At 37.0% G+C, this 13,485-nt stretch overlaps 1 protein-coding gene across 1 annotated transcript; it reads left to right on the forward strand.

Moving 5' to 3' along the window:
* Nucleotides 1-11,598: 11,598 nt before the first annotated feature.
* On the forward strand, nucleotides 11,599-13,485 carry LOC120072102. The gene is made up of 2 exons (XM_039024514.1): nucleotides 11,599-11,754; nucleotides 13,063-13,485. The coding sequence occupies exons 1-2, from the start codon at nucleotides 11,599-11,601 to the stop codon at nucleotides 13,483-13,485; spliced, it is 579 nt and encodes a 192-aa protein (XP_038880442.1).

Genomic DNA, 13,485 nt, shown 5'->3' on the forward strand with positions numbered 1-13,485 from the left:
TTATGTGATCATCTAACAAAAGCTATGCGATCGTTCAGCTCATCGTTTAGCTGAGTGTCTATCGTGTACTAACACTCCACGATCGTTTAGCTAACTCCAAGCTGTCGCTTAGTAAATCTAATTAAGAAAACATTTTTCCTTTTATCTCACGGTTACCATGAAACCACCAATAACCTCACACTCAATTGGTTATTAGAGAAAAAGAGATAATTGTCCAATAATTAGCTCGAAGATTCAACGGTACGTGAATAACTGACTAAACTCTTTAGTCACGAGATCCCAAAACTAACTCATTTGAAGTGTAATATATTAAGAAGAGTTCAGCCGTCGGTCTTTAGTGGCGGTGACCGGCAGACTCTTTATCTAATTAAGAAATCTATTTTTTAGAAAAATCAATAATTAAAGTAGTAGATAGATTAGATTTCCTTTTTGAATAAGACTTTTTCTCTAATTAGGAAATTCATATTTTAATTAATTAAAAAATCCATCATCAAATTAATTTAAATTAAATCCAAATTTCTCTTGCCAACTAAATTTAAATGAATTATTTTCTTTAATTTGGATCCAAACTCCAAAATTAAAGAGGATAAAATTCAGAACCACAATTTTCCCTTTCCTTCTTAAATTTCCAAACCTTTTTAATTTCCAAAATTCTATTTTTTTTTTTAATTTTCAAATCTTTTTCAAAATAATCTAGAAATTCCAAATATCTTATCAAATTAATCTCAAACCAATTAACTTCTCTAATTAACTTAATTTTGGCTCCAAACTAAAATTAAAGAGAACATACAATCCAATAGTTGAGATAAATTACATCCTTCCAAATATTTAATCAATTTAAAAACACACTTTCCACAATATAAATTAATTCTTTTTTTCCTTAAATTGAATTAAAATTCTAATTCTTTATAAATATATTTTAAATTAATTATCTTGCCTCCAAAATTAATTTTTTAGCCCCAATTTATCAAAATAACGTCCAAATATTTAAAACTAATTTAATGCAAATTACCTGAAAAATTTGGGATGTTACAAATCTTGTTTCATGGTTCAGTAAGAAACACAATTGTGTTTCCTTATCCACTATTGAAACTGAATATGTTGCGACTGGTAGTTTTTATATTCAACTATTGTGGATGAAACAAATGCTTAAATCCATCAGGATGTTATGCAAGGGTGTACATGGGCCGGGTTAGGCCGGGTTGAAGGAATTTTGTGGACCAACCCAAAAAATTCAGGTTGGCTAATAATGAACCCTATCGATTCATTTTTTAAGGGTCAACCCAACCCAAAATTTTCAGGTTGGGTCGGGTTGGGTCACCGGTTCTTTTTTTTTTTTAATGTACCAGAAGCATGAGTTAGTATCGAAAGCGAGGGGACTGAGGGGAGACCGGACCGGAATCGTAAGGCATGGGCCAGATCGACCAGGGGACTAAGGCGGAGACCAGATCGACGTTTATGTTGCTTTGTGAGGGAGGGTTCAGGCCGTTTAGCGAAGGCGAGCTACTGAGATTGAGAGTTTGAGTTTCTTTGCTTTTTGTTATATAATATATATATATATATATATATATATAACAAAAAGCAAAGAAACTCAAACTCCGCGAGGCCGAGGGTTTTCTACTTTGTTTTTTCTAATATATATATAGAGCGTCCAAGTCGGAATCTGCCAACGTCTCATCTCACCGAAGCGAGGGTTTTCTGCATAATTTTTTTAATATATATATATATATTATATATATATATTCGGGTAGTCAACCAAAGACCCTAAATGTTAGTAACCCGAGACCTGACCCAGAATTTAAATTTTTAAAAGTTTTTAACCCAACCCAACCCTTATGGTTTTAGTTGGGTAGTCCGGGTTGGTCAGGTTATCGGGTTTTTTGAAGACCCCTAATGCTATGACATTGTACTGTGACGAACGCAATAAATATCTCTAAAAATCCTATGCAGCATACTAGAACAAAACAAATAGACATTAGACATCATTTCATTAGAGATTCAACCACCAACCAAGAACTACATCTAACTCAAGCAAAATATATTAGGAAAGTACGTCAAAAGGATGGTATGCTTAATGCTTGGTCCATTACCTCATGACTTATGAAGCACAGACACAGATATGACTACACGATACAGATATGATCGGATACGGTGATTCGTCAATTTCTAAAAAACTAAGATACGGATATGTCTAAGGATGCGTCATTTCTTTATATATTTTTTTAGTATATATACTTCTAAAAAATGAGGATACTGATATGTTGAAGATACATTTCCTTTTTCTTTAAAAAAATCTAAGATATAGATAAATTTAGTGTACAAGTTAATAACAATAGCACAAAATAGAATACAAATACTAAAATACAATACAAAAAAAGCAATATCTAAGATGTTGAAGTACAATAGTTAATAAAATATAATAAAAAAAATGACTCATATTGCAAAGAAGAAGAAGATTAGAGGGAGAAATATGAAAATAAACGAAGAACATCTTCATTGAATTGTTGAAAATATCCAAATGGTTCATATTTTGGTAGACTTTGTGGGGACTCAAATATGAAGATGGAGATTAGATGATTCTAATCTAAGGTTTGGTCCATTATTTATTTTTTTTCCTTTTAGTTTTGGACTCGAGTAGTGAGTTTTTTAAGTAGGTTGCCTAGTTTTAGATTGGTAAAGATTAGATGAGTTGCTCATTTTTTTCTTTTAAAAAAAAGTATGCATAGAAATAGATACATCAAGTCGCATGTTAGATATGTATCTGGGAAGTATCTGGATGTATCGATATCCGATACGTGTCTGATACGGATTCTTTGCCTCACATGAAGTGTATGTGCTTCATAGCTCACAACCCTCAACATTGTCAACATAATTGTTAAAGTCACCAAAGATGACCCATCAAACTATAAGAGCATCATAGGATCGTAAATATACCTAACTTTGACATGACTTTGCATTGTACATGTCGTTAATAAAACGGCTAGTTGCATAAATAGTATTCAAGCCTAAAATAATAAAATATGTGTTACAAGGACAAATTAATTGCATATATAGAACAAAAAATGGTAAAAACTAAAAAGTCCATGCCCAACCACCATTTTGCGCGCATATTCCCGATTTTCTCAAAATGAAAGCTATCAATGATAGCTTCTACAGTGATGCTTTCGTCAATGAATATCACTGATAATTACTATCCATGGTAGCTTTTAATTTATAAAATGTGCTATCAGTAATAGATTTCAATTTGAGGAATGTGCTATTAATTTCTATCACTAATAGCTGCTATCGGTGATACCTTTCAAGTTAGGATTTTTTTCATTCCAAAGAAGTCGCCTCATGAGGCTGTATTCCTTGTAGCCTCCTGATGCCAGCGAAATTCCGGCAACTGGGTTTTCGCCACTCACCGTTGCAACATCTGGGTCAGCCTCATTCGCAAGCACTGGTGGGATTCTGTCAGCCGGGTTGCTTTCGTCCGCCATTTCAGCATCTGGGTCGCTTCCGTTCGCCATTTTCATTCGGGCAGAATGGTCGAGAATGACAATCTGGTTGAGGTAGGATCCGGTGGTGGTTCAGACAAGGCCAAGGTGAAAGAGGAGAAATATAGAGAGGATACGAGGCAACGACTGTGTGTGGCGACGATGGAAGAGAGGGAGAAGAGATGGTCAGTGGTAGTGGTGGAATCAGACATGCAAGGGAGAAAGAAAAGGAAAAAAAGGAAAAAAGAAGAAAGAGCACGAGGGAAAACTTGGAAATATATGAAAATTTTAAAACCAGCCGATGCCGATGAGTATGTGTCATATATACAATTAATTTTAGTATTATATTAGTAAATATTTTGACTAAGTGGGTTATTTGTTATAATTTCCCTTAGTAAAATCTACCAACACCTTCAAGTTGGGAAACATATACTTTACGACCTAAAGAGTATAATAACACAATATATCTTATCTAAAAGGAAAATAGCCCTATTAACTTATATGCATTTTGCGATCCAAATTGAGGAGGTTGTCCAACTACAAAAAGAAGCATTACTTGGACAATCAAATCGACCTTCAATAAGGTTAAAATCGTTTGAGAAATTTTTTCCACAACGATTGAAAATCGAGGTTTTTGTCAAATTGAAAAATCTACCCAACTTAGCAGAATTACAATTGCATTAAAATGGCAATTCTACCTCTGCGTCCCTCTACATAAAAACTAGAAAAATATAAGGAAAAATGTCCCAAAATCAAATATAAATATTATTTTAGCATGTTCACAACATTTAGTTCCAATTTTAACAACACTCACCAATTAATTAAGCTAGAAATATGTACAAAAAAAACAAATCAATACCTTAAGTTTTAGAGTCAAATAAATCCCATATCTGAGACTTGTCAGTCGTACTCTAATAATCCTTCCCTTGAATGAAGGATCACCAATAACTTTTAACCAGCTCCATTCCTCTTCACCATAGCCCATTTTTTGTCCCGTTAGTTCAATCACATATCACAATTATTATGTCATCGAGGCACATCAACATGACTAAGTGCAAGAGTATGTCCTCCTTTATATACCATGAATCTTCCCCTTATGTAGTTAATGTAAGACTTTAATTTGATTGTGCTCTAACACTCTAATTGGACTTTCTTAGCTAACACATTTCAATAGTGTCATCCAAACTAACTGAAAGCACAAAAAGCATCTTCTCGTTCATCATTTAACTTAGTCTTAAAGTGGTTGTTCATAACTAAAAGAGGCATTATTTATTATCAGCCTAAACAGGAATTGTAAATATCTAATAATCGCTTTTGTAACCATATGATTTCTTGAAGTTAAGTTTATAAACATTACTTTCACTTTTTAATTTTTTTTATTCACTTTCTACAAATATTTTCAAAAACTAAGCCAAAATTTTGAAAAGAAAAAAAGAGTAAGATTTCAAAAATTAGTTTTTGTTTGGATAATTCGACTAAGAATTTAAGAGTTTCTTCTAATTATAACAATTAATTTAATGCAAATAAAATATATTAATAAATTAATTGCAAGATAAAAAATGAGAGGAATAGAGAAATTGACGCCGATAATTTTATAGTTGTTCGGCTCAACTAGCCTACATCTACTTCTCAAGCTCTTCTTGGGTATTTCACTAGAAGTCTTTGACTCTTTCCACGTCTTAGAGTCAAACCGCTACAATGTTCTTTTTCCAAGTGCAAGAACAAACTTGATCTTTTCTACGGTTGAGGATCAGACCGTTACAACAACTCTTTCTGAGATCAAAAGCCAACCTTTACAACAGTTTGTAAAAATTAAAGTTCACACTTGTCAAACTCTCTAAATAGAGTAGATTTACAAGTTTAAGCACTCAACAAATAAATCCTCACAATACAATATATCTAATGAATAAAATGAGAAGAAGAAAGTTGAAACTTGGAGAGAATAACAATAGTCGCTTTGAGGATTGTAAAAAATGTGTAATTATTTTTTAAATCTTGGAGAAGATGAAGAGTTCAAAAGAGAGGAAGGTAGGTGAAAACCAATTTCAATTTGGACCATTGGATGTTGGTAAAAGAAAATTGAATGGTACTGATTTAAACTCAACTAGTCATTAGACACAAACATAATATAATATAATAGTATTTTAGGCTTACTAGATAAATAGCAAAATTTAAGTTTCATTTGGATAAATAACAAAAATTGTAAAAATAGCAAAACGGTTTACAAAATTAGAAATAATGATTAACAAGTGTCAAAACTACCCCACATGGAATTCTAAAGGTGTGAAAGTTTCAAAACCATTTGAAAACAATAAATACACTCTACCTAGACAACCATCACACACTAAACAATGTATTCTAACAAAGTATCTAATCTACATGTACAAAAATAAACTGCTTTCTTCAATACAGACTTTCTCCTAAAAAGTAAACCTACTCTAGTGGGAATACATGATTGAAAGGAATCGAAATCTTGGAAATCAATGATTCCAGTGTTGCTTTCATGAGGTTGGGAAGAATAGTCAATGTCTGCTAATTCATTATTCAAATACAATGTATTTCTGGTGTTCGGGGCAATAGATGAGACATGGTCAACCACTAGACATAAATCAATTTGGAGGACTATGATAAAACTGACATCAACGATAAAATATCTTTATCTTAAACAATTCTAATAAGATTCAAATTGGCAGAACCATTCTGATATATTGTCAAATGAGATATAGTGAACTCACTAGAGGGAAAAAGTTTATCTTGGATATATTCCAAAAATTGTTGGAACCATGAATTTGATGGAATATGCACCTCAAAATTTCAAAAATCATGATAGTGAGAATTCTCATCCCATCAACCATCAAAGAAGAGTCTAATACGTTGTAAAGGCATAGCAAAAATAGTAGTTTGTTAAAGAAACTACAACAAAACCTAAATCAAAGATCACTTTGTGTGAGTAACAACAGATATGGCCAATTTTTTTACGAAGTGATATTTCTTTTTTTCAAATCGTTAAAATAACAGCAAAAACAGTATATAAAACTAATTTATTAAGAATATGAGAATGTACAGCTAATTTATTAAGAATGTATGAAAATGATGAAAAACAGTTGGAAGATTTGAATTAAATTAAGTATGTATAAAGTAACGAAAAACCATTCAAAGATTTGAATAAAATATATGGATAAAATAAAATTTAATAATATATAGATATTTAAAATACAAATCGAGATATTTAATTAAGGTGAATTAATTCGAAAAGGGGTTAAACAAAATCTAAAATAATAATAAAATATGGAGATTATATTAACTACATGAGCAAAATTAGGAGGGTAGTTTCTTCAACAATATTCAAATTGGTAGAACCAATATGGTACATTGTCAATTGAAATATAGTTAACTCAGCAGAGGGAAAATTTTTACCTTGTATATATTCCGCAAATTATTGGAACGATGAATTTGATAGAATATGCACCTCAAAATTTCAAAAATCATGGTAATGAGAATTCTCTTCGTATCGACTATCAAAGAAGAGTCTAATCCATTGTAAAGTCATAGCAAAAATAGTAGCTTGCTAAAGAAACCCCAACAAAACCTAAATCCGTGAACACTTTGGGTGAGTAACAAAGTTATGGTCATTTTTTTACGAAGTGATATTTCTTTTTTCCAAATTGTTAAAATAATAGAAAAAGCAGTATATAAAACTAATTTATTAAGAATATGAGAAATATAAAATTGATTTATTAAGAATGTATATAAACAAAAATTATGAAACACAATTAGAAGGTTTGAATAAAATGGAATACGTATATAGTAATGAAAAACCATTCAAAGATTTGAATAAAATATATGGATAAAATAAAAGTTAATAATACATAGATATTTAAAATATAATTTGGTAGAAAAATATAGATATTAAATTAAGGTGATATTAATTCGGAAAGTGGTTAAACAAAATCTAAAATAATAATAAAATATGGAGATTATGTTAGTACTGAGCAAAGTTAGGAGGGCAGTTGTTTTTAAGAAATATGAGCATTTACTTGTATACATTGTTGGAGAAGAAATTTCGGACCAATCACGGATCACCACATCATTTATTAAATTAACTATAGAATGCCAAAATCATCAAATTTGGGACCAATTAAGAGTTGACATGTGTCCCAAATTGAAATTGAAGATGAATTCTGATGACGTCACGTGTTTTCGTCACAAGCATCAGGTTGAGTAAAATTAATTTCACCCAATTTGACGTTATAATTTGGCCGTTGGTCTAGTAATGCCCAAATATGAGCTTAATTTGGGCCTAAAATGCCAAAATAGGCCCAAACCTAATTAATAGGTTCCAAGTCCAATTAATAGGGCCCAAAGGTCAGGCCCGAGTCCAACTAATTGGGCCCAAAAACTAGGCCCAAACCCATGAAGCCCATTAGAGAGCCCTATAAATGGAGGAGCTCTTCTCATTCTATGGGGTCAGCAATTCTATATTCAGAGAGCCCAAAGAGAATTCATCAACAAGCAGAAGACTCCCAAGACTCCTGAAGTTGCACTCCTAGAAGACAGAAGACCCTTGAAGACACAAAGACTCTTCCAAGACTTCTACTTCAAGACCATTCGGTGCCTTTCTTCTTCAAGTCAAGCACATCCACTCAACCGAGAGAGAATCAGAGGATCAAGTACTAGAGATCGAACCACATCGCATCAGATCAACACCAACTCAAGTTCAACTCTACGAAATACGTTTCTTCGAAAACCTCGGTGAAAAAATATTCATGCCCAGTGGGATATTTCTACCTTTCATCTCTTTCTCAGCATCCAAACAAGACAAATGGCAACAAAGAAGAAGACATCCAGAGCTTCCACCACAAATAACTCTTGAATGGGACCTGTCACCCAGAGTCGCTCAAGGGAAGTTACGTAGAAGCAAGAGCAAAGCTCCCGATGGTGTCCTCACAAGGCAGGGTTGTCATCAAGGAGAACTCCCTATTTGACAACTCCACTTCCGCCTCCAACAAGCCGAAAAAGGATTCGCAGCCAGATATGATTTCCGTCATGATGGCAGATGGAATGGCTAAAGTGGCCATGGCATAAATGGAAAGGAAGATCAGCTTTCTGATGAAAGCCATCGAAGAGCAGACCATGAGATTGCTGCCCTGAGAGAACAGACGTAGTCTCGAGAGGCTGTTGAATCAAGCCAAGCATCTACGGTCAAATCAACTGACAAAGAGAAGACCATGTTGCAACAGCAAGCTTCGGTGGCCTCTCTGTTGGTCTAACAGCTGCATGACATGATCATGACCTCCATAAGGGATCAGTATGGAGGCCAGGCTCAGACTTCCTTCATGTATTCCAAGCCATACACCCAGAAGATCGATAACTTAAGAATGCATGCGAGTATCAACCCCCAAAGTTCCAGCAGTTCGACGGAAAGGGCAACCCAAAGCAACACATCACCCACTTCGTAGAAACATGTGAGAATGCAGGAAGAAGGGGAGATCTGCTAGTCAAGCAGTTCGTCAAAACCCTCAAAGGAAACACTTTTTACTGGTACACAGACTTAGAACCTGAGGTGATCGACAGTTGAGAGCAGCTTGAAAGGGAATTCTTGAATCGCTTATACAACACTAAGCGCATTGTCAGCATGATGGATGACAAACGCTAAGCAACGAAAAGAGGAGTTGGTCATTGACTACATCAACCGATTGAGGGCTCTGAGTCTGAACTGCAAAGACCAACTCAACAAATTATCTGTTGTGAAAATGTGCACGTTGGGTATGCACTGAGAACTCCTCTATATCATACAGGGAATAAAGTCCCGTACCTTTGAAGAATTGGCGACTCGCGCCCACAACATGGAGCTAGGTATCGTCAACAGGGGAACGAAGGACTTACTGATCCCAAACCAAAGAAAGACAAGAAGGAAGTAAAAGGCGTTGAGAAGATTGTGAAAGGCGCCACGAATGAAACAATGGTCGTTAATACGATCCCATTGAAGTTTTTCTCAAAAGGGAAAGATAAGAAGATGGAGAAGAAAGATGAAGGAGGCGAAAGATATCGCCTAATTCTGAAGAAGCAGCAGGAAAAAGTCTACTCATTCCTTGACTCCGACGTTGCGGATATACTTAAACAATTGTTGGAGAATCGAAAGGCTTATCGTCATTGAGCATAAATGACCTGCTCTCACTCCCGCAAGAAGTTAAGATGACCCTCATTGAAGCGTTGTTGGGCTCCACCACGTCTGGTACATCGGCCTCCATTGCACGTGCGTACGTCAGGTATTGTACATCCATAGACTTCTCAGACGAAGATCTGCTGCTAGGATCCAAGTTGCACAATAGGCCTTTATACGTCTTCGAGAACAAAGAGTTGGTCGGATTATCATCGATAATGGATCCGCTATCAATATAATGCCTAAAGAAATTATGAAATAGTTAGGCATCTGCATGGAAGAGTTATCGAACAGTAAGTTGGTGTTTCAAAGGTTCAATCAAGGCAACCAAAGGGCGATAGGAATGATACGCTTAGAGTTCCTCATCGGCGACCTGAAGGCTGATGTGTTATTTCACATCATAGACTCAAAAACCACCTATAGAATGTACTGGGGCGCCGTTGGATTCACGGGAATGGTGTGATTACGTCAACACTACATCAGTGTTTCAAGTTCTATCAGGATGTGATTACGAAAGTGGAAGAAGACTCTAATCCATTTTTCTAAGGCTGAATCTCACTTCGCAGATGCGAAGTTTTACCTAAAGACCGAGAATTCTGGTGCAATGCCCACAGAGACCTCATCAGCAAAGAAAGAGGTGGATCTCGATCAAGGTCTCCAGTAGACATGAAGAAAGGAACGAGTAGCAAGGTACAAACCTCCAGCCTAAAAGAGAATGGTACATCCCAACAGTGTTAGAGAGACACTCATGGTAAGGGATGAAAAAGCCTCAAAGCCTCTGATTCTGTGCTATGTCCCTTTGTCGAGATGGAAGAATGGTGAGTCACCTTTTACAAAATGCTCAATAGGTTTGGAGGTCGGTGACATAGAAATTCTAAAGGAGAGTTTCATCATACCTCTCACGCCAATAACGAAGCAGAAAGCCCATAAACTGAAGGCGGAAGTGACGAAGTTAAATCTGCCCAAGAAGCAAACTAAAGACAGATTCGATCCTAAAGCTTACAAGCTATTGGCGAAGGCAGGTTATGACTTCACAAATCACACTGAGTTCAAGAGCTTGAAGATTTATGAGCAAGCCAAGCTCTCGTCGACCCAAAAGATTCTTTTGCAAGAGGGACACGCTATACCTATGTCTAGGATGGGACTCGAATATGAATCATTAGAGCCAGTCCACATAACCAGAAAGGTGAAAGGAAAAGTGGCCAACAACAATCATATCACTGAAGAAGAAGTCAACGATGCAGGGGAAAAAAGGGCAAAGATAAAAGAGCCTCAGCCTTTGATCGTATTAGGTCATCTTCCGCACGCGCCTTGGTCTTCGAGAGATTAAGCATAATGGAAACGGAAAGAGGAAGTCCGCATAAAATTTTGGGAGGTACTCGACGCTCAGTCTTTCGAAGGTTGACTCTGCCGAATGAAAGANGAAGGTTGACTCTGCCGAATGAAAGAAATAAGGAAATCATCTCTTAGCCGCCGGTGGTGGCACAACCTTTAGCCTTGGAGAGACTAGGTGCAGTTCCAAAGGAAAGCGAAGGAAAACCCCGCACTCCCATTTTTTATCACCTGAAGCACAAAAGGGTTAAATATCTCCTTGACGAACATGTCTCTAGTGAGATAAAGAGGAAAGGAAAAGCCTGCGGTGACGCCCCTGATACGACTATAAGAAAGAGGGGGTTGATACCCCAGCCATCAACTTGGCGACGCTTCGACCTTAAAGATGTTAAAAGGCCATCGAACAAGAAACCATCAGGAGAGGCAATAAGTGATGGAGAAATCCGTAGTACCGTCCCCTCGCGCATGAAAAGAAAGACCTTCGTTAGTTTAAACACAAGTGAGGGCTCGCTCAAATTAAAGAGGCGTGACATTGTCTTCACCAATCCTCAAAATGGAAATTTAGAGCAGAAGAAAGGCGAAACTTCGTGCCACCACATCACCATTACCGAAGAATCTTAAGAAGGTATGACCGAAGAGGAAGTGGAAGACGCTCCACAAGGTCTAAAGGACGGTGGTCAATCAACGGTGGACGAGCTCAAAGAGGTGAATCTAGGAATAACAGAGGAGTCATGTTCGACTTTCATCAGTACATCCCTCTCGGAAAAGGAAGAAGGTGAATACGTGAGTTTTCTTGTCGAATATAGGGATGTTTTCGCTTAGTAATACAAAGAGATGCCAAGACTGGATTCGAAGGTAGCGGTCCACCATCTCGAAATCAAACAAGGGTGTCAACTCGTTAAGCAAGCTCAACGACGCCTTCGGCCGAAACTTATCCCCCAGATTAAGGCTGAAGTCAACAAGCTGATTGAAGCAGGTTTCAGTTGCGAAGTCCAATACCCAACGTGGATAGCCAACATTGTCACGGTTAGAAAAAAGAACGGCAACTTCATGTCTGTGTGGACTTTCGAGATCTAAACAGCGCATGCCCGAAAGACAATTTTTCATTACCCATCATAGAGATCATGGTCGATGTGACAACGCCTTGTCCTTTATGAACGGATCGCCTGGGTATAACCAGACACGAATGGCCCTCGTGAATGAGGAAATGACGGCATTTCGAACCCCAAAAGGTATATATTGCTACAAGGTGATGCCCTTCGGATTGAAGAATGCCGATGAATGCCGGTGCCACTTATCAACGTGCCATGCAGAAGATATTTAACGATATGTTACACAAACACGTGGAATGCTGTGTGGATGACCTTGTAGTCAAGACCATTTGAAAGATCTGAGAACTGTGTTCGATCGCCTGCGAAAGCACCAGTTAAAGATGAACTTTCTTAAATGCGCATTCGACGTGACCTTTGAGAAGTTTCTGGGCTTCATTGTAAGACATTGAGGATAGAGTTAGATCAATCCAAGATTGTGCTATCCAGAAGATGCCAAGGTCAAGGAATCTACACGAGTTAATAAGTTTGCAAGGACGTCTAGCCTACATCCGAAGGTTTATTTCCAACCTGGCGAGGCGATGTCAGCCCTTTCAAAGACTGGTAAGGAAAAGGAGAAATTTTTGAATGGGATGAGGCTTGTCAAAATGCCTTTGATAGCATAAAGAGGTACTTGCTCAGTCCTTCTGTCTTAGGAGCCCCAGTAGCGTGCAAGCCATTGATATTGTACATCGCAGCGCAGAAAAGGTCATTGGGGGCATTGTTGGCACAAGAAGGATAGAAGGGAAAAGAGTGTGCTCTCAACTACCTAAGTAAGACCTTAAATGGGGCTGAGATCAACTATTCTCCTATTGAGAAAACGTGCCTTACACACTTCTTCGCTATAGATAAGTTGAGACACTACATGCAAGCCTTCACAGTCCATTCAATTGCGAAAGCCGACCCCATCAAGTACGTTCTATCTAGACCAATCATCTCAGGGTGTTTGGACAAATGAGCAATCATACTTCAGTAATACGACATCGTTTACGTGCCACAAAAGGCGATTAAAGGGCAAGCATTGGCTGACTTCTTGGCAGATCACCTGGTTCCATTAGATTGGAAGTTAAGTGAAGACTTGCCTGACGATGAAGTTCTCTTCACAAAACTCACGGGGCCTTGGGTCATGTTCTTCGATGGGGCGGCCCGAAGAACTGGTGCGGGGGTAGGCATCATCCTCATTTCACTGGAAATGCACATGCTGCCTGATAGCTTCGCACTGGTTGAATTATGCTTGAACAACGTCGCCGAATACCAAGCCTTGATAATCGGCCTCCAAATGGCTTTAGAGATTGAGGTATCTTACATAGAGATTTTTGGTGACTCGAAGTCGATAATCAATCAGCTCTTACGCCAGTACGATGTGAAGCATGATGACTCGAAGCCTTACTTCATTTATGCTCGACAGTTGATGGGAAAAGCGTGA

The sequence above is a fragment of the Benincasa hispida genome, chromosome 2 (genome assembly GCF_009727055.1).
Source record: "Benincasa hispida cultivar B227 chromosome 2, ASM972705v1, whole genome shotgun sequence".
NCBI lineage: Eukaryota > Viridiplantae > Streptophyta > Magnoliopsida > Cucurbitales > Cucurbitaceae > Benincasa > Benincasa hispida.